This window comes from Rhipicephalus sanguineus, chromosome 6 (assembly GCF_013339695.2).
Source record: "Rhipicephalus sanguineus isolate Rsan-2018 chromosome 6, BIME_Rsan_1.4, whole genome shotgun sequence".
NCBI classification, from domain to species: domain Eukaryota; kingdom Metazoa; phylum Arthropoda; class Arachnida; order Ixodida; family Ixodidae; genus Rhipicephalus; species Rhipicephalus sanguineus.
In genome coordinates, this window is record NC_051181.1 from 164,584,986 (window position 1) to 164,612,896 (window position 27,911).

General features: G+C 45.3%; 1 protein-coding gene across 2 annotated transcripts in view; it reads right to left on the reverse strand.

Moving 5' to 3' along the window:
- Positions 1-4,615: 4,615 nt before the first annotated feature.
- The window catches only part of LOC119396982 (U3 small nucleolar RNA-associated protein 6 homolog), a 71,195-nt gene continuing 47,899 nt past the window's right edge, over positions 4,616-27,911 (reverse strand). For both annotated transcript variants that reach the window (XM_037664383.1, XM_049417294.1), the window contains exons 14-21: positions 27,651-27,727; positions 21,060-21,137; positions 17,399-17,584; positions 15,799-15,876; positions 15,306-15,412; positions 13,541-13,607; positions 13,378-13,450; positions 4,616-4,824 (exon numbers count right to left, since the gene is read on the reverse strand). In XM_037664383.1, coding sequence (XP_037520311.1) covers positions 4,667-4,824; positions 13,378-13,450; positions 13,541-13,607; positions 15,306-15,412; positions 15,799-15,876; positions 17,399-17,584; positions 21,060-21,137; positions 27,651-27,727 — 824 coding nt within the window. In that variant the 3' untranslated portion in view covers positions 4,616-4,666. The remainder of the gene's footprint in view (positions 4,825-13,377; positions 13,451-13,540; positions 13,608-15,305; positions 15,413-15,798; positions 15,877-17,398; positions 17,585-21,059; positions 21,138-27,650; positions 27,728-27,911) is intronic.

Below are 27,911 nucleotides of genomic sequence, written 5' to 3' on the forward strand. Positions count from 1 at the left end.
GTGCATATACCAAAGCTTTCGCCATAGGCGTGCGCAGAGGGGGGGCGCCCCCCCCCCCCAGTCACCTAAGAGATGGGGGGCGCGGTATGCCCCATATATTGACTTAATAGGGAGGGGTGGGGGGCGCTGCGTCGCCTAAACCTTCGCCTTACCTTCGCCCCCCTCCCCCCCCCTGAAAACCCTGCGCACGCCTATGGGCTTCGCAACTGCTTTTAGGAGCAGTCAACGAGGTGAAACATGGGTCATCGTGCAACGCGAAGGCGAACAAATATCACATGACGTCTAGACTAGTTCTTTCAACAACGGCAGTAGACAACGATACGCACGAGTTAGGAATCGCAGTGAAAAACAGAGAAGTTATTGCAACGAATTCAAACCATTGATGGCGGGCTATCGACCAACACCCGCTATCGATGGTTTGAATTGCCGCTTTCGAGACATTGCGCGCCGTTCACGGACACACGCCGCTATCCGCCGTGAAGGAGAACTATAGACCTTTTCACAGAATAGAAAAAAAAAAAACGCCGCCATACTGGGTTGCGAGCAGGAGTACAAAGGCTGACGTCACAGCCTTGGCAGTACATATTTTGGGGGTGACGCCTATTTAGAGCAGCCCAGGGAGCTGTCTGTGAAAAGGTCTAGTTTTTTTTAATGCATTTCTTAGCGAACCCAAGGCACTTTGAGCGTTTCTATCTATCTATCTATCTATCTACCTACCTATCTATCTATCTATCTATCTATCTATCTATCTATCTATCTATCTATCTATCTATCTATCTATCTATCTATCTATCTATCTATCTATCTATCTATCTATCTGTCTGTCTGTCTGTCTGTCTGTCTGTCTGTCTGTCTGTCTGTCTGTCTGTCTGTCTATCTATCTATCTATCTATCTATCTGGCGCATGCGCCCTTACTCAAGCGGAAAAGTCGCGAAACGCCTCTTGATTACGGAGGCTTTTGCTCTCAGGTTGTCCAGGCCCCTACCAAAGCGGTAGAGGGCAGCACAGGAAAATGTAACAGGCGTATACCCGGCATGGAGGAAGGAAAAAGTTAGGGGATTATTGCACAATGCGATTGAAAGAAAAAAATAGTAGCAGGTAGAAGAGTAAAATAACAACCAGGCGTCCTACAATGATAATTGAGTAACAAGTGGGTGGTTTAAAGCTTCCCACCACAGGCTTATCTACTGGGGGACAAGGGGGCCGTAACCCCTCCACTGAGAAAAGTTAGGGGGGCGGAGCCCCCCGCTTTAGACAATGGTCATTGCCGGCTGCAGTCTGAGAAAATAACAAGTGAGGCTAAGTTTTACTTGAACGCATCAATCACGTAATTATGTAATAAAATTTGTCCTATGAATCAGCTGTGACGACTGTCCTCCGTGTTTCATGACCACGCACTGTAGGCTCTCTTGCGGTGCGGGCTGCTTATGCGACGCATTCGCGCCTTGCGTTCGAGCATTGCAGAGGAGGCTACCGCTTAGCAGGGGCTCTATAACATTAGGACAATGTCACGATTTTATTTTGTTCTGCCTGGCCTGAAATTTACGTAATCGGCGACGCAAATACGGGTGAGAACCAGTAAACGTTTTATAGCACTTTTATAGCCCGATCAAATGCTCTTCCTGTGTCAGGAAATTTAGTTTCTTTGAAAACGAATAGCATCACCGCTGCTCCATATCCAAGATGCTGTGGGGTGATGACTGTGCAGAAGTGTCGAGTATTTTAGTTGTGCCGAGCCAGGAGAGCTTAGAAAGGTTCCCGCTTTAGTCTCTGATTAACCTGCTTCACCTTGCTTATCATAAGATTGCCTGCAGCAATCGCGGCGGCTTGTAACAAGGCGATAAATAAGGCAGTGGACTCGAGCACATTGAGAAGCCCAGCTTTCAAGTTTGCCCCATAACTTGATCTACCTAACCCGGGAGATGATTAGCTTCCATGGTTTTCTGGACTGAGAAGACTGCCCACCTGCAAAGGATTGTGTCTGTTCCTAATTATGTTTATTTCTCTCTTTACCTCTCTCTCAGCAAGGATGAGTTCAGAGAGAGTTGTATATGCGCAAAAACAGCTCAACATCGTTATACTACGTCTGAAAGCATCTATTATATGTATATGAATCTGTCTCACCAGCTGTTATAAGTAGCCGCTGCCAATGTGACTGGCTGGCAGCCTTCTTGAATTACGTTCGTAATGAGACACATACTGGCTATTCCAAAATATTTTAATTATTGTTCAGGATAGTGATGCGCCGTTCACTGTGCACACTTCATTTTAACGGCGTGAGTTTTCAGAGGCTTGTGACGTCACATAAAAGTACTAAGAACTTTTTAAGTAGTAACTGCAGGTTAAAAAACAAATAGGCGCTCCTAGAACCACAGGCCACGAGAAATGGCTAGTACTGCGATGGCACACAACTTATGGGAAACAATCACTGGCCTTTAATGTACCGTATCTTTTAAACAAATATCAGAAGCAGGGTACTGATTTTAACGTTTGTAAAAAAAGAGTACTACAAATATTTTATGTCTGAAATGTACTAAACAGTGCTATCTGTTCTTAAAGCTACACACTTCTTTCTTTGTACAATGTAATAATTTTTTTTTAATATTTGTGCTGTAGCAATACATCGATGTAAACCTGTTTAAATGTACGTATCATGGTCCGACGTCATTACCTTTTAGTAGACTTCTCTTTCCGTTAATGTATGCATGTGTATACAGGGCATATATGTATGTCATATGTTTACCAATATTCTATGTCCTTACTTCGTTTTTTTTACTACTTTAAATATCCTTTGTTCATTATGTATGCTTATGCTGCCTAGAAATGTATGTGTACGCTGCCTTGTGTATGGGCCCACAGGCACCTTCAAGCTTCATTTCACCGTTTTTCGCCTGGGGTGACCCCCAACTATTACGATAGAAATAAATTTCCTTGATTCTTGAAGGAGAAGATTTTATGGCACACTGAAAATTTTTGATGAATAGCGAAGAACAAGTGACCAACAATATGCTGTATTAAAAATAGTTTATTGTTTTTTTTTTAATGTAGCCTTGCATAAGTGGTCATTACGCGGTGGATCCCTTATGCGTCATTTGTTGCGTCGTGTTACGAGCAGGTGCTGTGAGCACGACCCAGAAAGTTTCAACCAATCATTAACAGTTAACGACGTATATGGACGGAAGCAAACAATGTAGGGTAGTTTAACGTCATAGTCGCCCACATTTTTTCAAAGAAAATTAGAGCTTACACAGTTTACGTAGGCGTATTTACTTGGAGACGCCGGAGGGGACGAGTAAAGGGCCACTTAACCTCTTTTCCCTCCATACCCACCCAAGCTGGGAAAAGGAGGGCAAGGAACGACACCTACTCTATAAATTCGTAGTCATTCATAATTTTATATTTACACAACCAGCGCAATGTGGTTTCCATAAAAATTAATCGACTGAACTTTGTCTTCTTCAGAAAGGCTTGATATTATAGGGCTCTTATATAATGCAAAAAAAATTCGCACTCGGCTTATTCTGGACTTCTGCGAAGTACCTTGCTTTGTTTAATAATATTATATGGGGTTTTACGTGCCAAAACCACGATATGATTATGAAAACGGCAGGAAGTGGAAGATGGAAGCTTACGATGATAAAATCCGTAAACAGGGGGTGGGTGCTCGAGCCAATGTTTCGACAAGTGGACTTGTCTTCTTCCAGCCTTGAAGAAGACAAGTCCACTTGTCGAAACATCGGCTCGAGCACCCACCCCCTGTTCACAGAATTTTTCATTGATATGATTATGAGGCACACCGTAGTGGAGGGCTCCGGAAATTTCGACCGTCTCGTGTTCTTTAACGTGCACTGACATTGCACAGAACATGGGCCTCTGCCATTTCACCTCCATCGAAATGTGAACACCGAGGCCGAGATTGAACTCGCGACCTTCAGATCAGCAGCCGAGCACCGTAACTGCTACACCACCGTGCAGACTTTTGTTTAATAAGTGAGAATTTAAGGTACTAGGGTCCATAGCAGGTTCTTCATACTCACCGTTTTTACAATGCCAAACCGAGTCTTTGAAGTTTGCAGATGGAATGCACAGATGAAGGACAGGCTAACTGTGGCTGTACTTTCTAAAATGGATGGTAATTTTTCCATAATGTTATCAAACACTGCTGTGTTGTCGAGGTATAGGGTGGCCCAGCTTACACAATCTGCTTGTGCAGCTTCTTCCTTGCTTTCCTTGAGCGACACCCCCCCCCCACCCGAATGAGTTGGTACGCCACTGCTTCCCACCCATTAAAAAGGGCTCAGCCATTATTCTTCATCGTCATAAGCCACAGCACCAGCAAAGTGCACATAATGCCTTACAGATGTGTAGCGGGTACCTCGCTGCTCCGCAGAATGATGAATAATGGCATAGTGGGTACTTCCCTACTTCGCAAAATTATGATGATTTATGGCGTGGTGGGTACCTTGCAACTGTAACTTGTAGTAGACGCCCCAAGACAGTTTACAACACAGGCTCTAGGAAGGCCATTCCTTACAAAAGCTAGGTTTACAAAAAAAAAAATAAACACTCACCAAAAAGTTCAGAGAAGTATCAAATATGCAACATAAAAACATGTGGCAGGTGCAGCAGTAAATTACAATTAAAATCACCACGCTAGCCACTCATTTACGATTTACTAGTATCCATCAAAGAGTAAGCGGAAATGAAGTGATCAGTGAGGTCATCATGAAGCATCTTCACAGCCCTGTGGTAGAGGACACCAGCTTGCTCAGGCTTTCCTTCTGGGTGTTTTAGCTCAAACAGGATGTACTTCATCCAGACATCTGCAATGTCAAAGAATGAACAAAATGAATGACATGGACACCAACACTTTAGAACTGACACTTCAGATGAGCAACTAGTGAAGCATGCAACCAGCACCAAGATATAGACCAGCATCGGTTTTATTTAAGCAGAACAAATTCAATTCCTGAACGACACAGCACACTCATTTAGCTCACCACATTGTTCTGGTCCTGCACAATAATGATGCCACTGTGGTCATGTATTTAGATATACAAAAGGCTTTCAATACTGTCAGCCATGGCATCTTAGATAAACCTGAAACCATGAATCACACCTGAAGCCGACACTGAGCGAAAGAAATTGACCTAGGCTGGCCGCATAATGTGTAGGACAGACAACCAGTGGACAGGAAGAGCAACTGAATGGCTACCAAGCGAGAGTAAACGCAGTTGGGGAAGGCAGAGAGTTAGAGTGACGAAATTAATCACAGGGATAAAATGGAATCAGCTCACACAGGGTCGGCTAAACTGGAGATCATTGGGAGAGGCCTTCGTGCTGCAGTGGACTAAAACAAGCAAAGAATGAAACAAGCGAAGAATGGTCCCGCTCGATGACACCATCGCTTTTTGCTTCTATTTTCGATTTGGCACTTTCATGAACTTCAAAACTAAATTAAAGTACTTTTTAGGCTGTGTCTGTGGTTGATATTGTAGAGATGGTACCTATATGCACCCATTAGTGTGATGCAACAGTCAAATTGTGTCCGAACTTTTGTGTCACCACTCTAACATATTTCATTATATAGTGCTCTCTCTCATATATATATATATATATATATATATATATATATATATATATATATATATATATATATATATATATATATATATATATATATATATGTGTATATATATATATATATGGATGTGTATGTATGTTTGTCAATATATTCTTTTCTTTTTGTCCTTATCTGTCATTGTTATGCTCTCTAGATAGATAACATGTCATCATTAGTCTTCAAAAAGTCATGTCAGTAAATTATTTTTGTATATACACTTACTGCTTTGATATGCTCGTTTTATACGCTATCTTACATATTTTAATTCTTTTTTTTCTGTTTCTTTGCCCATATGTATGGTCCACTGCTAAGCTCTCTACATACATAATGTTATAATTAGTTTTCCAATTGTTATAGCATTAGTAGAATATTTTTGTTTGTATACTTCTTTTTTTATATGTGACATGCCCTTTTTCATGATCCCTTTTGAATGAATCACAACTAGTACAGCCTTAAGCTAGGGATGTGTGTCTCTCACTATCGTAGTTTTGTAAATTGATTTATGTGAATAAATTCAATTCCATTCAAATTCAGTTCAATTCAACCTCAAGGTTATGACCTTGGGCCCGCTTTATTATGATTACTTTATTATGATTACTTTATTATATCTAGGGGATTGGCTGTTGCTGCATGTTTAATCTTATACCTAAGTACTTCGGTGTTACATTTGACTCCGACGTAACCGGCAACTGCTTGAAGTTGAAGTTCGGATGTGTCACACCTCTAAAGACTTGTGAATGTATAGATGGATATCATTCATATACTGTTCACATTTCAGCACTGCCGCATTACTTATTGTAAAAGAACTCATGCTGTAATACACACACAACATATTTAGAAGTGGCAAGCTGACTACAGTAACGAGCAATATGAATCATCACATCTACAAAGTTACACATAGCAGCAAACTCCTTTTTTTCATTCAGGAAGGGTTTTACCATTCTGACTCACTTTAGTGTATTAAAGGTTATTCAAAGTATAAGAATGTACCCAGAATATAACTGTGAGTGTATTTACACTTCTGGCACACAACCTTAGAGCTGCAAGCAATAAGAATTCCAGTTCACCTGTTTGTCACAATATGTATGTGAACATGCTTCTAAAATTTTCTGGTGCTGCTATCAGGACCCATTAAACAAACATTAGAGGTTTCTGCAGTTGAGCAACCTCTGAGGAATTTTGTTTTATTTTTAGGAAAGTTTAGGGGATGAACACAATTACACACTAGGTGTTGTTTAGTAGCCAGTACTGTGTGTGTTGTCAAGCAAAATTTTTGGATGCTCTGCTGCATACTGCTGTTTTGAATGTCCATGTTGAAGTTGAACCTTGCATAAACCTTGTCGACTGCGGGCACAAACAAGGTTTTGAATGTTCCCCGTACATTTGATGAGCAAACAAATTTGAACTGAACTGCATTATCACTACAAGCAGCACACTTGCAGGAGTGCAGCACAGCTGAACAGTGAATATACAGAAAGTAGACGTAATTTTCCATGAAAAAAGTATAAGTTCCCTAACTTTTTCACGACTTTCCAAAATCATGCAATTCCTTGACAATTTCCAGATTCCTCATACGTAGTCAGAGAGGCGATGTACAACCTTGGTCTAGTCTCATAACCCAAACGTCCGCACCATTGACAGTGCATGGTCTTCTTCCTTTAGGAAATTCTAGTGCTCCCCCAATCTCGTGGTAACACACTTTCCGGTCTGGCCAATGTAGGCACCACTACAGGATAGCAGCACCGTGTTTTTGGCACACGAGTTACGAACTAGCAGGCAATGTTTTCTTAACGCTAGTGACTACACTATTCATACCTGCAAACTTTGGGGGACTGCTGAGCATATTAGAGTCAATTTTCTCAGTGACAAAAATACATTCACATCGTATCTTGCGGCCCTCTCAGAGTTGCCAGATGGCACCGAGCTAACAAGCAAATAATCGTGGCAAAAAAAGACGTCCAAAAGAAGAGGCACGAGTTTTGCAAAGGAGACCAAAAAAGCGGAAATTAAATCAATTTTCTCATTCTTGAGTATTTTTTAATTATAATAAAAAGTCACTCAAATAACAAGAGAAGGTAAAAAAAAAGAATTATTTTATGCAGCGAAAACATGCCCAACTAAAAACAAAAGCACACATTTACTTTTTAACACAGTTTCCGGGGTAATCCTCACTCTATTCATTGTACATTTGCCGTCCATGAATAATGTTACTTGTTGACACCCCCAACGTATGTTTGATTTCAATGCTCAACTACTCAGTCATCAACACAGGTGCTATCAGTGAACATGACGAGCACTAAAAGAGTTATATTTGCAGGAAAAACATGAATAAGCCCAAGAAACACGACAAGCGACAGGACAACTCTACAAGCAACTTGGTAAAGAAAGACAAGCGGAACTGGCCACTCTGGGCTGCCTCGGTGTGACACAAGCAGGTCTGGCAATGTGCTTGCATTCTTTTTCATGGTGCTGCCTTTTGCACTAGTAAGGAACACACTAGGACTTAACCCAAGCAACCAGTATCTCAGGGCCACACTATCATAAGACTGGAAAATTGCAATTCTTTAAGCCTTGTACACTGTGCATGAACACTGCCTTCCATCATGTAATTGCAGGATCTGGCAAGAGATCTCATTGAAGACCGCACCAGTTCATTTTTTTACTATCTCTGAATAGCTTAATGAATAGTTTTACGGAGGCTTGCAAGTTCTCTGGAAGTATTGCCAACAGACATGGTTATTTTGAAACAATATTTTCAGCTTGCAAAATTGCAGCATGCCATTCTTGGGTACTTCAATGGTGAAGTCTTGTCTTTTACCGCATTACTTGAAGTATCTTAGAACATCAGCTCAAGTGGGGTTATAAAGCACACATCTGTGAAAAGCAATTAATGAATTAATCATTTACAAAATATGATTTTTAATGTTGACATTTCTTGTTTTTGCTCAATTTTTATTAATTTGATTTGACATAAAGGTCCCTTTGTATTACAGTCGAAACCCGCGATAACGAAATCCCGAGGGAACAAAATTCTCACCGCAACGAAATATTTCCGGAGCACCAGTGAACGCCCATAGGAGTCAATGCATTTCGTAACTCGCGACTACGAAAGCTATTCATACCGCAGTCCCTCATTAACGAAATTTTTGAAACACGAGTGCGCAAATAATCTACTCTCGCAACATTAACTACATTCGAAAACTGCTGAAATGCATTCATGCTACACTTAAATTGTGCAAAACTATCGCTACAGAGCACTTGAGAAGCAGCCGCCACCACTGTTTACAAAAAAACATAAAGCTGACGACAATGATGATGATGATGGCTTGCCGAAACACCTGCTCGTTATCGCGGACTACGTAGCCTAATCCACATTCCTCACGGAGTTTCGTTCATTGGCTTGGCTCTGTGCCTGGCTTTGTCGGCTTTGCGCGCACATGGTCTCGTGTGTGGAGCCATTTGTGGAGCGTTTGCTTGGTCGCTTGGTGCAACGTGAACTGTGTGTTGCGATTGCTTCGTCCGATTTCGCTGCCTGCGAAGATGCCGCTCAGAACGAAAAAGCGGAAGTTCATCATGCTGGAAGATAAGGCTGCAATCATCAGTGAGGTGGAAAAGGGCAAGAAAAAAATGGACATCGCCGAAGAATTCGGCGTAGCATGCAGCTCGCTGTCCACAATTCTGCGCTGATCCAGCGGAGCCGGAAGAAGGTTCGCCTGTAGGCGCACTTGATGACGGTACTGGTGACAGCGCAGTGCCGCCGTCGCTGACCAGTGCATGGTGCGAACCTTGTGCCGTGGCAAACGAGATTCCCGATCGAGAGGCATGAAATTGCTGCATGGTAAGGCCCGCCAAAGCAAACTTACTGACTTTTGGAAATAAAATGTGTTTTTTGTAAATTCCATGTCTTTTCTGCCGCATTCTCGCACCAACGAAATTCCCGCAAGAGCGAAATTTTGTGCTTTCCCCGCTAATTTCGTTATTGCGGGTTTCAACTGTATTATAGTACTTAAAGGAGTACTGACACGAATTTTAAAAAGTTTCGGATTGTGGCTCTAAATAAAAATACTGGTGTCGAGAAACCTATAACGAGTATTGTGGTGCCTGGGATTGCATAGTATATATTTAATACCACTACCTTAAAAAGACACTTTCGGTTTCGATATTGTTGCGTCGCGCGACCCCTGGTGACATGCTAAGACACCAGTGCGGTTGAGCTCTCTATTCATGCTACTGGGTGGAGCTGCGTCTCTTCCATGCCTCTTTGCTACCACCAATCCGGCATGGCCATGCCGGTCATGTGACCCGTGCCTTGCTGACCAATAGCCCTTCTTCCCCCTCCTTAAAACCACCTGCAATAAACGCGGGAGAGCAGTCTCCAGTCAGTCTCGCCGAAGCTTGGTCTACGCGTCGTCATTTCACGCGCCCTCCCGTCGTTCGGCCTCTCCGTCGGCCCGCCGCGGGTTACGCCGCGCTCCTGCCCTACACAACACATGGCGACGAGGTAGTTGAACTGCTGCGCTACTACAACAGGAGATGCCAGGAAGAGCACGACGTATGTGACACCACGCTACGAGTCACATTTTTCTGCTGCGTGTCGGTGCTTTGGCTTCCTGCATGCTACAAGGGCATCGGCCTGAATTTCCTTTGTTCCTGCTCCGGCTGCTGAACGACGCCACTTCGATTCTGCTTAGGCCTACTGCTACCTGCACGCATGGCTGCCCTGTTTGCAAACCTTCCTCCGTTCCTCAATGCTCCCGGCAAGCCTCCCATTCCTTGGCATATATGGCAAAAGATTTTCCAGGTACACCTGAAGGCAGCCGGCAGAAGCGGCTGGAAGGACGAAAGACGCGCGTCAGCGCTCCTCTGCGCACTTGGCATCGAGGGCCAACACAAATACTTCGCCGCGCAAGAGCAGCTTGAAGCGGAGGCGGATGGTGCAGTTACAGAAGTGGCGACGGCAACGGCATACGACACGGTGCTCCAGTTTTTAGACGGGCTTTTCGCCGAGACAACGAACGTGCTAGCCGAGCGGCACCTTTTCACGAGCCGCAAACAACTGCCCGGCAAAACGTTTCTCGACTTCTTCACCGCGCTGAAAGAAAAGGCCCTGTCATGCAAGTTTGGTGCCACTTACGATGACAGAGTGCGGGACCAAGTAATTCACGGGGTCGCCAACAAACATGTACGGGCCAAACTACTGTCGTACGGGGAAGCCCTTACGCTGCAGAAAGCCGAAGAAGTTGGACGCGACTTGGAGGCACTCAACAAAGCCAACACGGCGTTCGGAGAAAATGAGCGGCTACTCGGCTCGCATTCCGGTTACGGCGGCAGCATCCAGTGCGTCGCAGCAGCGGCTCAACATGGCGGGTCGGCTGCTTCGCTGGCCCCGCATCTGACTCAACATGGCGGCGGCTTCCCGCCCAAGTCGGGCAGCCGCATCCAAGATGGCTGCGTGGGCTCAACGGCGCTGGTTCAAGACTGCGTTCGCTGCCAGCAAATGCAACAGCTTGCGCCCAAGCCTCAAGTCGGCCTGTGTTTTCGCTGCGGCAAGTTAGGGCATTTGGCGACTTCAAGAATTTGTCCGGCCAAAAAGAAAATTTGCCAATTTTGCCGTATCATTTCGTGGCAGTCTGCCGTAAACGACAAGTGTCGGTGCAGGAAGTTGCCCCCGTCCAATACGTTGACTCCGGCACTGCCACAATACTGTCCGTGCAAGCTGCACCGACTAGCCCAAGGAACTTGCGCATCCATGTCGTCGTCGGAGGACATAGCCACATGGCATTGTTAGTGGACACCGGAGCCACAGCATCGTTGATGACGAAGAGGGACTTCGACGCGCTTTTCGCTTCGAAGCATCGCCTGTTGCAAGCGTCAGTTCACTTGAAAAATTTTTCAAAGCACCGCATACTGGTCCTGGGCTATTTCCGCACGGACTTGCAGCACCATGGCAAGCGCACCTTTGTCACCTTCTACGTGACAGCACACGGCACTTCACTGCTGGGGCTCGACACCATCCAGCAGTTGGGACTCCTGATCGACGGAGCAATGTTGACGTGTCGTCTGGCTACACCAGTTTCCTCGCAGCTTCCTGCAGGTGTACCTCCGGGGTTCGAGCACCTGCCTGGCCGGGCCAAGAGGCGGCAGCACATCGTGCTATTGTCTGCCAAGCTGCATCGGCTGCCTCTGGCGCTACGGCAGCAGGACGCCAGCGAGCTGCGCTGGCTCCAGGACGACGACGTCATCGTCGACGGCCGCATTCAAGATTGCACATCAGCAACCAGGTGTTCCCTGTCCAGGCCATTCGTGGTGGCCCTGCTGTCCAGTGCGACTCTACATCCGCTGAAGCGCAGCTTCAATTTCCTGCGACCCAGTATCACCCATTGGGACTTCAGAAGGAAAGTCCTCGGTATTCCTCCTCACCTACAGTCAATGCACCAAATTCCAACACGGGGGAGGGAAGTGATGCGAATGGGTCTTCAGAATTGGCTCACGGCAGCCGCAACCCGCCAAGTTCTTCTGGGAGAGATGGGGACAGGTCTTCGAAATCGGCTCCCGACAGCCGCCACACGCAAAGACTTCCTGCAGGGCCTGAATCACGTCACCCACAACGGACGCGTAAGCCGCAACCCACAGCTCTAGTACGCGTGTGTGAATGTTCAGTGAACAGTGCAAGCTGGCACTTGTGTTAGGTGTCGGTGAACTGAATTTTCTTTCTATATCATAGGTTGTGATGTGTTCTCCTAGGACTGAACTTCTGCGTTAGTGCAGGTCTCATCACAATCAGAACTCGAATGTGAATTTTTTTTTAGTTTGCTGATGTACAATAGTTACACTTCAAGGATTGTATAAGGATGCAATTTTTCCCAGGGCGGGACGATGTTGTGTCGCGCGACCCCTGGTGACTAAGACACCAGTGCGGTCGAGCTCTCTATTCATGCTACTGGGTGGAGCTGCGTCTCTTCCATGCCTCTTTGCTACCACCAATCCGGCATGGCCATGCCGGTCATGTGACCCGTGCCTCGCTGACCAATAGCCCTTCTTCCCCCTCCTTCAAACCACCTGCAATAAACGCGGGAGAGCAGTATCCCGTCAGTCTCGCTGAAGCTTGGTCTACGCGTCGTCACTTCACGCGCCCTCCCGTCGTTCGGCCTTTCCTTCGGCCCGCCACGGGTTACGGCGCGCTCCTGCCTTACACAACAGATATCGAGGGGGCGGCTTCTCAGTGACGTTTCATATCAGTATGACGTCATGGGGATACAGAAACTCGCGCCGTACTAGCGGCAAATCCATTATCTGCTCGTGGTGCACATAAACAACGATGAGTGAACTGTTGTCCAGTGACACTGACAGTGATTTCTGCGATTTAGGCTGCATGCAGGACGCAGAACTCAGCAAACTCGGGGGAACTGTCTTGACTCGTCGGGATAATGTCCGTTGCAGTGGAGCGGCTTGCTCAGCGACGAAAACTTCAAAGTCAAATTGAAATATTTTATACGTTTTCTCCGACACTGGTGTGTGGACAGCGTTGACACTGCATACCAAGGAAACGGAAAATGTCCCTTTTGCGATGTCTCAGAATCGTGTCAGTACTCCTTTAAGACTTGTCACCTTCTGGCTCTTGTGTTGAGAGTTTTAGAAAATGCAGCAACTTTTCGAAGTACTAGTATGTTCAGTCCAGAGCACAAAATTTATATTATTCGTAAAAGCGACCTAGACATAATGAACGTTTATGTGCACTGAAGTTAGCACTTACCAACATTTGATTCTCCAAACTCAGCTACTGCATGTTCAAAGTAGCTCCTCAACTTGTCTGCATCTGGTTGTGCCTGAGCAAAAAACGTCGGATATATTCAACACAGGAACGAATAAAAGGATGGATCAGCACAAGAAACTGTGAAAGGCACATAAGAACTCACTCTGGAATTCTCCAAGTCAATCATGCGTTGGAAAAAGTTCACCGATACGGGTTTGAGGTTCAGCATTCTGAAAAGTGATAAATACTGCAGCTCCAGATAACATGCAAGAGAATGGAAACCTGACCTCACATGGCACCTGCACTTTTCTCAGAGTGAGACTGCAACTACACATCTGATTAAAAAAACAAAACTAGAGGTACACAGACTTTGACGAAACATGATGCTGAAAAGATTAGTTTCACAAACAGTCTGTGTAACTTCATGCCAATGTAAAATTGCTATAGAACTTGTATAACTTCCTGGCTGCCACAAAACAGACAGAGGACGCACACTGCAAGAATCATTTAAGTCAGGTAGGAGGCATACGCATACAAGGCTGCACAGCTGTTGCTGACATGACGATGGGCCTGTCACAAAGATACACGAAGTATTCATCTCAAAAAGGTTCATATGTTGCAGGTGAAAGCAATGTAAAAGTGATGTATGGCATTTTTATACTTTACATATGCCTTGTTCTACCCACAAATGTATTCAAGGGCCCCCAAACTAAACTGACGTAAAAGATTACGTAATCGCGGTAATGTAATACTCTATAAAAAACGTGCAGTGGCAAGAATTTTTTCAAGAAGGATGCCACAGTAGCAGAGATACAGGCACTTGATGGTCAGCCAGGAATCCACCACTCACTTCTCATTTTCCTTCACTTCCCTTACATTGGCCGGCCTCTCCCCCTCACCATGTACTCCTCCAAAGGGCAGTTGGACACTACATATGTCACGTCTGTACTGTCACTTTGATTTAAAACATCGCCCATTTGCAGCGACAACTCTGCGCTTTTGGGTTGCTAACTGTTGCAGCCTTGCCAGCCCGTCCTGGCCGTGCACTGGCGTTCGGAGACATGGGAGATTTGCCACGCGAGAAGTGCCCAAAGCAGGCAGCAGCTCAATTTCCACACCACCTACAGCATGTCCGATGAGCCAGTCCGTGGCTATGTGAGCTCACTGCCTAGCCGGTGAGCTCCAGCGCACTGTCGCCACTGGCGATGCAAACATTGGCTGCACCTTCTATTCGAGGCAAAACAGTGCCTCGAATAGAAGGGTTTTACCCCCCGAAGCTTTTGCAGTTTGTGCACACACCATCATCATTCTCGGCTTATGTTCATGTCCTCTGCAGGACGACAGCCTTTCCAAATGATCTCCAATTTCCCCTGTCCTGTGCGATCAGAGTCCATTTTAGCCCTGGAAATTTAATTTCATCTCTCCACCAAACTCGCTGCCGCCCTCAGTTTTTTCTCCCCTTTCCTTGGTATCTACTACTAACCACTGGTTGCCTGCCCTACGCATCATGTGGCCAGTCCAACTCCACTTCTTTCGCTTAATATCGCCTAGAATTCCAGCTACACCTGTTTGTTGTCTCGCCCATTCTACTGTATCCCACTCTCTTAGTGTTATGCCCGATATTTTACGTTCCATTGGGTGCTGTGTAGTCAACTTTTTCACGAAATAATACTCGTTATGCAATGCCCTGTCTAAGCTGTAACAATATTTGACTCTCACATCCTCTTATGTTTGCCTATTATATATAAAAAAAAAGCAATAAATTCCTTTTGAACATTTCCACTCAGGTAATTAATGACAGTTTTCATTATTCCAAGGTCTAACTGTAACCAAAGAGCAGCATTTCCAGCACCACAGCAAATGCATACAATCTAAACACAAAGCATAAAACAAAGTATTTATCAACAAAACCCAAGAAAGTGTAAAACCTTTTGTAGAACTTCCGTGCCGCATTGTAGCCATGGTACAAAGATTTCAATTCCAGGAGTTTCTCCTTTGCCCATGTGCACACGTCATTTGGGTAGAACAATGCTTTCTGTAACAACAAAGAAAAAGAAAACAAATTGAGCTTAAAACTCAACTTGAGCTTGAGCTCCCTCACGTTATCATACAACAGAACCCTGCTGATACACAAAGCATTCCAAGGGATTGCAAAAGGGGGAAAAAATTAGAAGACACAACAGCCGGTGGCTTGACCAGTCGCTGCCATCATATGATTTAAGCTGTTCAATTCCAGACCAGTTTTTTGTTTATATAAAACATACGCTCTCAGCCAGAAGTGACCTGTTTGCTACATTTCTAGACAAAATTGACCAATTTAGCCAGAGCTCGAGATTATTTTCTTTTTACCATCCCTTTATTACAACAGAGCACTTTGACTAAATGGCCATAAATAGCAAGAGACGGTGCTGCAGTGTTTACCTCAAGAAAAGGTATTGTTTCCTCTGGGACTTCTGATGACAGAAATTCTATGGCTCGTTTCCAAACTGGCAGAGACTCCTGCACAAAAGCATATGGGTACAAGAAAAGAAGCTTTCAAGCAAATTAACCTCACAAAGTGGCATTCACAAAGCATCTTCTGCATCATTTCTGAACAACCTCACCTAAGCTAACTCTTAGACATGTTCAAAGGTTACACATAGGATGGTTTGCATGAAGCATGTTACCAGACAGTAATTTTACCCATAATCAAAGAACTTCACCAAAGTGACAGTTAGTAGCTGCAGAGTAAGTTGTCAAGCAATGAAACATAAAATACTTTCACAAAGCTCTAACTACTGCAGCACAATATTCAAAGTTGGCTTTGATAAGTCCATATATATTACCATGCCCATTCTGTTGTGTGGTCATCATTATTCTGACGTAATTAGACCACCTCTTCATCTTTCAGGTTCATTCTCACCATGTGGCAGACAAAGACTTTGCTAGGTATTGCTACTGGGTACTAAACTCATGCCCTTGCAGAAATGTACAGGGTCATCCACTCTTAGGGTAGACACGGCTCAATATGGCCACACTTTGTGTAGTACTAGTGCATCCGGTGCAACTGCACACTGAAGTAATGTAGCGTAGGTGCACAGGGACCCACAGGAGGTGCTTTGTGTTGCCTGCTATAGCACTGGAGTGCGCCACTCTTGCTTTACTGTAAGGCCGTGCTCCGCAAAGCATCAGTGCATCAGGCACGGCTGCATAGCAACGCAAGAGTGGCTCCTGTTCTGTAGAAGACGATGCAAAGCACCTCACATGGGTCCCTGTGCACCTACGCTACGTTACTTCAATGTGCAGTTGCATAGGATGCATTAGCACTTCGCAAAGCGTGGCCATGCTGAGCCATGTTCACCCTAAAAGTGGACGACCTTGTATTACTGGAAGCCAAATGCACAAACTACCATGTTTATGCGCTGCTTTGGGCTTCAGTAATTCATGCACCGTTTTGTGTAAACTTTGAGAACAGTGTTGCCAATGCATGTACTATTTTAGAAGCCGCCTTTCCCTCTTATCTCTTCTCCTCCACTTTTGAGGTTGGGGGAGAGTGAGCAGAGATTACATAAACATGTTGTCAAGGGAGGCAGTTGCTGCCTTGATCAAGGCAAGTCTAATCACTGAAACACTGGCTTCAGCAACATCACCCGTTTAACGGTTTTTCATCACTTACCATTTCTAGCTGCACTTGACTGAGAATATAGAAGCATTTGTGATGCAAGCCACTGACTTTACATTACTATTACTTGGATACAACTCAAGAAAAAAGCGGCTTTTCACCGTCAAAGGACCCCTTCCAGCCAATGGCATCGCTGTGTCATTGTGACCCCGCGGCAGACTGCCTTCGAACCGCACTCACGAGAAAAGTCACGAAGCAGCGTGTCGAAGCATGTCACAAAAAGGCCGTGGCAGCATTGGCTGGAGGGAGGTCCTTTGATGGCGAAGAGCTGCTTTTGTCTTGAGTTGTCTCCAAGTATAGTACCCACTTGAATGTTCTCACTATGAGCGTGCACAACTGTGTAACGGATGAGTAGTTCACCTGTTTCGGTATGGCAGACAGGGCCTCTTCAAAAGCTTTTAATGCATCTTCAGCCCCAGGTCCTCTTGCAATGAGCAACTCAAGCAGCAGAAGCCAAGCTTCAACGGACTTTGGCCACCTTTTGACACTAGCCTGAGCACAGGCCAAAGCAGCATCATGTTCTTTGCAGCTTTGCAGGAGCTTCACCTAGATAAAGGTACAACAAACTGCTATAATGTAAAGCAGGGGCAGGTTTCCTTTGTTTAAATACATCACCAATTACTGCTATGTCAATCTAAAAGCTTATGAGACTCTAATGCACAAGATTTCCAGAAAAACTACTTCCATAGCTGCTCACCCCTCCACATTCCACTACAGCCACTGTTACGGGGGGTTTATTGAGGATTCTACGAGAGCGACGATCGTAGCAGCAGCGCGCAGGGCGTAGCCAGAGAGCGAATTGTCGGTGTGTGCCAGCCGATGGCGATGGGCCTTCATGCTTGCCGATCTTCTTCCTCACAATCACCCCCGGTATGGAGAGGTAGCCATCCTGGCGATCTAGATAGAGGTCAGAGGATCATAATATGCCTTGAGGCGGTCAATGTGGACTGTCTCTCGCCCGCGACGACGGAGATCGGAAGATGGCGTAACGGGTTCGACCACGTAATTGACAGGGGAGGTTTGCGCAACCACGCGGTAGGGTCCGTGGTACTTTGGAAGGAGCTTAGATGAAAGGCCTGGAGCAGCAACTGGAGGCACCCAAAGCCACACGAGGGAGTCGATAGGAAAAGGGTCCGGAGGAGGCTTGGAGTCATGGCGCTGTTTTTGGCGACACTGTTCATCATAAGTGAAAGATCGGGCAAGTTGTCGGCATCTCTCAGCGTGCTGGGCGAGCTCAGACACAGGTTGGCAGTCGGCAGGATCTGGGTGATACGGGAGAATTGTATCAATCGTGCTCGAGGGCTCGCGGCCATAAAGCAAGAAGAATGGTGAGAATCCGGTAGTGGCTTGGCAGGCGGTGTTGTACGCGTATGTGACAAACGGAAGTACAACATCCCAATTGCAGTGGTCTGAGGCAACGTACATAGACAACATGTCACCAAGGGTCCGGTTAAATCGTTCAGTTAAGCCATTGGTCTGTGGGTGATAAGCGCTAGTAGTGCGGTGAATAATTTGGCATTCAGATAGGAGGGATTGCAGCACGTCCGAGAGGAATACACGTCCCCGATCACTCAGGAGTTCACGAGGTGCGCCATGGCGAAGAATGAAGTTGTGTAGAATAAACGATGCAACGTCTTTTGCTGTTGAAGCAGGCAAGGCGGCGGTTTCAGCATACCTTGTCAAATGATCTACGGCAACGACAATCCATCGGTTTCCAGCACCAGTGCATGGAAGGGGCCCGTATAAATCGATGCCGACGCGGTCAAACGGGAGGGGTGGGCATGGGAGTGGCTGGAGAGGTGCTGTGGAGAGGTGCGAGACTGGTTTGCGTCGTTGGCAGGGGATGCAAGAGCGGACGTACTTGCAGACGAAGTTGTACATGCCCCGCCAATAATATCGTCGACTGAGCCGCATGTACGTCTTAGATACTCCACCGTGACCACACTGTGGGTCATTGTGGAAAGCGGAGCACAATTCTTTACGAAGATTACGGGGTACGACTAGTAACCATGTGCGGCCGTCGTTGTGGTAGTTGCGGCGGTATAAAAGTCCGTCGCGGATAGCGAAATGCTGTGCCTGGCGTCGCAGTGAGCGAGGTGCCGACGCTGTCGGAGGGCTTGACAAAAAGTTCAAAATGGTGGCGATCCATGGGTCGTTTCGTTGCTCTGAGGCCATGTCCAGGATGTCAAGCGGCGACACCACTTTATTTAGATGCTCCAAACAAAAGTCAGCACTGATCAGCACAATGTAGTTACCATATAATGTACAAATATACACAATGCTTTGCAAGAACCTTTTCACAATACTACTACCTTTAAAAGTTTTAACCCGTTAAGAACTGACAAGTACAGTCAGGAACACAGTCAGGCGAACTACCCTCGTCACATTGCATGTATAGTTGCGAGTGCCGACACTAGATAACCACGATTCGAAGACGGGAGACACACACACAGGGTGCCTTGTGTCTGTGTCTCCCTTTTCGTCCGCCGTCTTCTTTGCGCCTGCTATTTCGAATCATGCAATACCAACATGCCCAGTTGCTCACTCTCACATAGATAATCACACGTGTCCATGCTGTGCCGTTGTATCTTGCCTTTCATTATATTTCCACCTATGAGAACCCTCCGTATAACATGGCTATCTCCTCGCCACAATGAAATGAAAATATGCATAAAAAGAAAGCGTTTTGACAGCTTCTCATCAGACAACTACACTGTAGAGTTCTCTACGCAGTGATGGAAGCGACACTTTGCTTTTTGGAGCAGATTCTGGAGCAGAAAAAATGCTAGTTTGGAGCAGCTATTGGTCTTTTTGGAGCATATGGCAAAATATTCCAAACGACTGCTGGAGTTTAAAACATCACTTAAACATCTTATAAATATTAATATTTATTATTAAACATGTTGCACATACAATAATCACTGCATGCTCCTAGAAACAAATAATTAAGCAGTTGGATGGTCACTGAATGCTAAGTAAGATGAGCTACATATATTTAAAATACCAGTACGTGTGCCAGAAATAATATAAAAGCAATAAATAAAGCTGAGCACCAAATTATAAAAGTAGCCACAATCGCATGTAGCTATCGCCAAAGCAGCAGTTTATAATCAGTACGAGATCAAAAAATTGAAAAAAAAAAAAAAAAAAAACAGCTACATGAGCTATAGACTTAAAATGCCAGTTCTTGCGGCAAAAATGATGTCAAAGCTGATAAAGTGGTAAATGCAATCAGTCACACATCAAAGTCGTCACAGCAGAAGTTAGTAATCAGTTTGATGTCGAACTAATCTCGCACACATTTCACCAAAACAGTCTGCTTGTCACATATATATATAGTGCCAGTACTTGTGGTATTGTCAATATGCTAGTACACAGCTGGTACGCAAGCTGCATACTAGCATATTAAGATGATAGTAGACAGCTTGTTTTTGGTTTTGTTTAGGCTCACTGGATGGTCACGCGGCTAAAGTTCATTTTCCCCAACGTCATCTCGGAGCAGGTTCGGAGCAGTTACTAACAAATATTACACTTTGGAGCAGCATGGAGCAGCATTTCTTTTTTGGAGCAGTTTGGAGCAATTGGAGCAGCACTTCCAGCACTGTCTATGGAAACGGAAAGTGATGTCCTTTTATCTGAGGAGTCTGATGACATTTGGGCCATGCACTCAAGCCTTCTTCAAGCTATTTTTTTAACGCAAATTGGGAATAAAAAAACCCATTGAACTGAAACGTTTTATTCAGAAAAAGAATATCTACAAACTGAAAGAAAACAATATTCTGGTAAATGCTATATGATTTTCTTTCTTTCTTTCTTTTTGCGGTTGTGAAAGGGTTAAATTTTTCCAGACTTTCTAGGGCTCAATACAAGTGGAAGTATCTGTGTACATTATCATAATGGCAAAAAGTGCCAGCCATCACAGCAAACATCTAAGCAGTAGTATAACCAGACAGTGCTACTAAAGCAGTCCTTCACTTGGAGTACTTGCTTAATCAGCAGTAAAAGAACGGCCAGCACTCACCCATTCCTGGTGGTGTTCAAATGTCAGTAGTTCTTCATTTGAAGCCCTCTGCATCAGGTTTACCACTTGGCGTAGCCTCTGCAACAACCATTTCATGCCGCTATTAGTGTGAGCACTTTCCAACACTAAGCGCATTCTCTTTCAAGTCAATATCCTAATTGTGATAAAATATCGCGACCACGTCCGCACTTCTATGGCTGTATATCAATAATTTGGAAAGGGTGCAAAATAAAGTAGTCAGGTTCATCTTCAATCAGTAAGGTACTATGTCCGTCACTGAACTAAAAGGTAGACCAGGTTTATGGTCATTATAAGTAAGAAATAAAATTGCACACCTACGCTTCCAATTTAAAGTTGTAAAAAGCAACACTTATGAATACATCACGCCTTCCTCTGGTTATGCCACGACATGCAGAAATCCTTTTACAGTAAAACTTCATTCATTCGAACTCGGTTATTTCGAAATCCCGCTTAATTTGAAGGATTTCTGCGGTCCCGTATTTTGAAATGTAAACTTGAGTGGATAATTTGAAGCGGCGGTAAACACCAGCCCGGTTAATTCGAAAACTTTGGGTGCCATGTGCCAATTCCCGATCCTGATTTCGTTGTAAATCTGTGGAAACGATGGCCCTTGGGAGCCACAAGGCAATGCAGTGTAGCGATACTAATGAGTGACAGCTGAAGCACCCCAGCGTCGCTGCTGCCAGCGCAACAAAAAAAAAGAAAAAAGAAAGAAAGAAAAAAAAAAGAAAAAGAAAAGGTCGTCTCATGGTCAGCTGAAATGTGCGCCAGCGGAAAAGACTGTGCTTGACTGCAGCACAGCGGTGACAGGTGGGCAGCATATTCCATGCTTTTCGCAACGTCAGCACATTATGATTTACCCATTCTTTATGTAAAAAGAAAAAATAATAAAGGACGGTCTGACAGAATTCACGATCTATTCGAACCTGCGATTGGCAGTTGCTCCGACAATTTGCGCACTTGCACTGCTGGCGGAGGAGTTCTTGCCTGCAATGCCTACTTCGAAACTCAGTTCAAAAACTGCAATGATCATGTTTTCCAGCCAGAACAGATCGCGAATTTCGCCACACTGGCCATTATTAAATTTTTTTGTTTTACCAGAAAGAATGGGCGAATGATCGCATCATACACGCTGACGCTGCGAGGAGCAGATGACATGCTGCCCGCGTATCACCACTGTGTTGCAGTGAAGCATGTCTTCTTTTCCGCAGGTATGCACTTCAGGAGACCACAAGACAGTCTTTTTTCTTTCTTTTTTTTTTGTTAGGGGCAAAGATCCTCTTAGTCTAACCTTGTCACGCGTCCAGCGTAAGGCGTAACTGGCAGTATCTTCCGAACAGTATAATAGATGGCGCTGTACACAATCTGTGTCTAAAGTCCCTGAAAAATAACTAAAGTAGCGCCATTCGTGTCAGTGTGCAGGCACCTCCTCTCTCGTGCGCTTTGTAGATTGCAGATGAAGTTAGTTGAGCTGCCAAGCTCGCAGAGCATGGCTATTGGACAGAAAGAGAGGCTAGTGCAATTATTCCGCTAGCGCCCCCGAGTGCGCTGCGGTTCTAAGTGACGCAGTGGGAAAAGTTCGCGAAATAAGGAGTATTAAAAAATCACGCCATTTCCACGAAGTGAATGATGATTGAGGAGCTGGCTCGGAGAAGATCAGGAAAACCCGTCAATCTTACGTACAAGTCATCTACCATCATATGAAGACGTGACACACGTTGTTATACATACATATATACACAAGGTTTTATTTATTTTTAATTTTTATGAACCATGTACCCAATTTACAATTATATACACATTGATGAAGTATATATACAAGAAATATCTGAGCGTCTGATTCTCCATTGTCGACACTTCCAGACGTAATGCTCCTAATGTTCTTTCAATTTGAAAACTGCGCTCGAGACGCGCACGACAAGGTGGCCCTAAATATAGCTGTCCGACGCTCGCCTGGCTGTCGACCGCGTTCCACGCTCGCCCTCTGAGAATTAATGGCCACGCTAGAGGGAACACACGACGCGCGTAGCGTTCCTCTTCGCGTTCCACGACGCGTTGAATGGATGGATGCAGGTTACAGCGAGGGACTTCGCCCCAGCTTAAAAAACTGGCGATCCAGCTCCTAATAGCGATAAATACGGCAATGTAATGTGTACAGAACCAAGTGGCGTCTTTTCATGGTGTCCGACAGTACAAAATTGTACGGTACATAATGTTTTAGTAGGCAAAAGTGCTCGCTCCTGATGGCAGCGCCACTGAAAACTTGGCGGCGCTAAGAAATTGCTAGTTTTTAAGCGTGGCGCACTAGTTTTTCAGAAGGTCGTACGAACGCCATCTTGTTTGTCCACGTCTCGGTTGCTTTCTTGATCGGTGCACGGTGCGCGGTCGACAGCGCTTGAGTCAGTTCGTACGGTGGTTCTGGATGCTTCGGGATGCCGACCTGTTGTGCCAGTGGCAGCAATCACCGGTACAACAGCAGAAAGAAGGTGTTTTCACTACAGCAGGTAAAATTCGTAGTTTCCCAGAGGACACACTAGAGGCGCTGATGCAGCATCCAGGAGAGGAGGCAGATGCGAAGGGACGCAGTTGGCGCTACTTTAGTTATTTTTCAGGGGCTTTATCTGTGTCATCACCACCATTTCTCGTCTCATTTTCTAGATGGCGTTGGTCCAATAGAAGTGTGTGCAATAGTGCGCTTGTGTGAATCGTCACTAGATGACATATACATGAATGTGGATATATGGATATGTGGATATGCTGTGAATATATATATATATATATATATATATACACACACACACACACACACACACATATATATATAGTGTTTGTCACATCTTTGATGATGTACTGGGCTATCGCTTTGATTACTGCTGGGCAAGACCACTTAAGATTTCACGGTGTAACCATGATTGCTTCAGGAGCTTCGCCCAAGCTCTTCATCATTCACCCGTGGATATGCTGTGATTTTTTTTTGCACTGGCAGCAGCGAGACCTGCCATTTCCCAGTGTTTGCGGCGAAATTGGGACCGGATATTGCTGGAAAACATAGCCCTTCGAGCTGCAAACTAGCAGGCACAGCCAACGACTACCTCCGATTACTTTCAGTAATTCAAAGTACCTTGCATCCCACTTTTCTATGTTTCGTTAATTCGAAAACCCGCTTGATTAGAAGATTTTCGGTGGTAGACTTCTTTCTCAGTGATGCTACCATGGACTTTTGATTTGGAGCAATTTTTGGAGCAGCAATATTTTCATTTGGAGCACTTTGGAACAGCAAAAATTTCTATCTTAGAGCACTTTGGAGCAAGTAAAAATGCATTTGGGAGCACTCTGGAGGAGCTAATTTCACATCCTGCCGTACACTGGAGAAGCAAGTTGCATTTACATTCAAGCACCTGAATAATTATTATGGGGCTCTTATGAAGAGCTAGAAATATTTTGATTCATTACAAATCTCACGAAGAAAATCATGTCATTAGCCCTACATACGTCACCCGATAATACAAAAATAAGGGTGTCATCCAGTTAAGTGTTCTGGAATAACCTCTTCAGCTATTATTTTGAACGCAAGCTAATGAACAGATTAGTGGTTCAATAAAATTGTACTTTATTAAATAACACTCTAAATACATCTATGTGGTTATCAGCAGATGTGGCAGTCAAATGCTGAGACGTACAACAGTGCCCCAATGCTAAAGAGTCACACTGTCCCTAATACATTCTCCTAAGAAGACTCCAATGGGAAAGCCAAATTGCTTTTCTTATCCGAGTGTGTTGCTGGGCGCACCATGACGTTGCTTAGCTAGCCTCATTTAAAAGCCTCTGACACTACCTTCCCTCTCTATGAGCCCTCTCTGTGCTGAAGCATTCTCCAGACTATCGTTTTCGCATGCACCTGGTTGCCTGGGAGATTTAGATTCACTTCAAGTCGAGCTTCCGCGAAAGTGTCTGAAAATGCATACAACAGGGGACTACGAGTGATAACAAACTTCGTTCTCCTTTGACAGCAAAGCTGTGTATGGCTAGTACATTCTGTTTGTACGCAAAAAAAAACCCCCTAGCGCTCTCACGGGAACAATGCAAGAAAATGCTCTCAGGGTCCTTATGCATTCGCCTAAGAAGACTTAAAGGTGAATGCCATCTTCTTCTTCTTCTCACTCGATGCACCAATCCTCTCCCACCACTCTGAACGCTTTCTGCACCTGACGTGGTTTTGCACTGCCTACACGATCGGCGCACTGATCCCGGAGGCAATGCAAAGCGGCCGTGTCATATGATGACGTCATCATGTGATATCACGGTGTATGACGTTGCAAGTTTTCGCATTTATGACGTTATGATGATGTCATCACGTGATGAGGATCTTTTGCATCACTTGTGTTGGTGCCGCTGAAGCAGACGGTCAATTTTCGTGTTTGAAGAGGCATCTAAGGCTTTACATTAATAAGGCGTATTCAACGTTAACAGTCTGGCCGTTACCAACCTGGCCTTACATACCAAAATGGCCTCCACCAGGTCACCGCTGCACTGTGCGCTAAACAGCTTCACTAGTCATCCACCTCACAAAGTAGAATAGCTTTTTTTTTTATTTACTGCGATAGCAATTATATGAATACTATTGACGGGGTTTTGCCGATGCCGTTGCCGTCATTTTCCGCGTGAAGTCTAATTTGATAACATCACCCCGCGCATCGTATGTTCTAACCGCGAGTAAAAGCTCGCGAGCGCTGGCGACGAATGCGGCTGAAGCAGAGATGAAACGACCCAGCCGTCTCCATAGCGCAAAGGGCACATGCCATAACATCAACCCGCATACGAGGCATGCCGTCGATTGCTCATCAAACAGAGAGGAATCGCCCGGCCCGTCTTTCATAAGGAGCATGAAGGGATGCCACGGGAGGGGAGGGGGGGTCTGCGTCTCTCAAAGGGCGCAGTCGCTGGCGCACACGCTATCTCGGCACTCGGCTCGTAAACGTGCTGTGCTCTCAACGCTTACTTTGGGTTGGATGACTGACAGCACGAAAACTGCTTCAGTCCCTGGAGCGGCCATATTCCCTTAAACGAATCGTTTTGTTGAGTTACGCAAGATCGGATCCAAAAAGAGTTAGCTGCTAGCATTACTTCATTTTCTTTTTTTATCTGGGGTTTAATGTCCCAAAACCACGATATGATTATGAGAGACGCCGTAGTGGAGGGCTCCGGAAATTTCGACCACCTGGGGTTCTTTAACGTGCATCTAAACCTAAGTACACGGGCCTCAAACATTTTCACCTCCATCGAAAATGCAGCCACCGCGGCCGGGATTCGATCCCGCGACCTTCGGGTCAGCAGTCGAGCGCCATAACCACTAGGCCACCGTGGCGGGGCGTAGCATTACTTCGTATAACAATACAATTTGTTGGTTTCGCATTCATCGCTTTGCCCTTAAGCGAAACTGCGATCTTTTTCTGTTTTTGCCATCAGCTATTGACCTCAGAAAGCAAGAGGCGGACGTGTGACATGGCGTAGCCGATTCACAGTGGGCATTTCGATGCCAGGGTTGTCAGCAACGGGCCCGCTACTGACAGCTGCGCATATTAAAAGTGAATTGCAGCTGCTCCAACCAGGAGGCACGCTTTTATTAATGAGATGACATTATTAAAAAAGCAAGCAAAAAATTCTAATTGGGACCCTAGCACTCACGAGCTCGAAAGGACACTGCCTTTTAGGGGGTATTTACCGCAGGAGCGATTACAAACCTGCATGTGCTGGTGGAAGGAATTACGAAAAAGCTCCCCTGGATGAAGATCCATGGATAAAGTATGTTTGAGGAAAAGTGTCAACACGTTCCCACCGTTCACGTGCGCTTGCATGGACACAAAGAACGGATAATTCGATATTGTTCCATATATCTATTGCTAGCCTTCCCAGATTTCATTTTGCGATGTCCAGAAACAGCAGTGACAGACATTTTAGCAGCACGCGTGTGGTTATTACTGAACACTGCTTTAATTGCGTGCCGTGCGACGCTTCAAATGAGCTGTCTCAGCAGCGTTTCTGGAACAGACGACATCCGCTGATGCATCGCCGCCATACTTTCACCCTACCGATTGGCCTAGACATCAAGTGCCTCTGCGGAGAGCGCATTTTGCCGTCGAGTCAACTTGTACAACCGAAGCTGCGTTGGCACTGTGCATGGCATCGTGGCTTGCTCGGGACGCGCGCGCGAGCACTGTTCATTCAGCAGAATAATTATTGGTCCTTGGTTGTGACTTTGGCAGCCCCAAGATCAAGCTGCACATGTTATGACATGCCGGCAGTGCGACTGCCGGTGATAGACGCTCCCAAACCCGAGACCCCGGCGCAGTTTGGCGCAATTTCCGTCGATATTATCAGGATGGCGCAGTTAATCCAGTTTGGCGCAGTTGGCGCAGGAGTGGAATCCCTTTCTTCACAACCAACCTCCAAACCTAGAGACAGTGTCAGTGACTGACTCTCGATAATGAGATTCTTTTCGCATAGATTCACAGACACTAAACATTGCAAAGATGATCACATGTTTAGTATGTAAACAGAGCATGCCAATACCTTTGCTGCTTGTTTCTCACTGCTGGACTGCTCCAAAAGTTCCAATTGGAACTCAATATAGAGCTTCCACATTGTCTCTGCAACAGAGAGCAAGGCAACACTTATTAATGGGGGAAAAAAAAGGTAGTCTATCCCGGGCGGGTCCCCGCTGGCTAGAACGGCTCGCTAGGCCTGGCCCAGGGTTACCAGTTGGCTAACAGAGAGCATGCAACCACGGAGAAAAATCAAAAAGTTGAAATGTACAAGCACGACTTTGGCAAA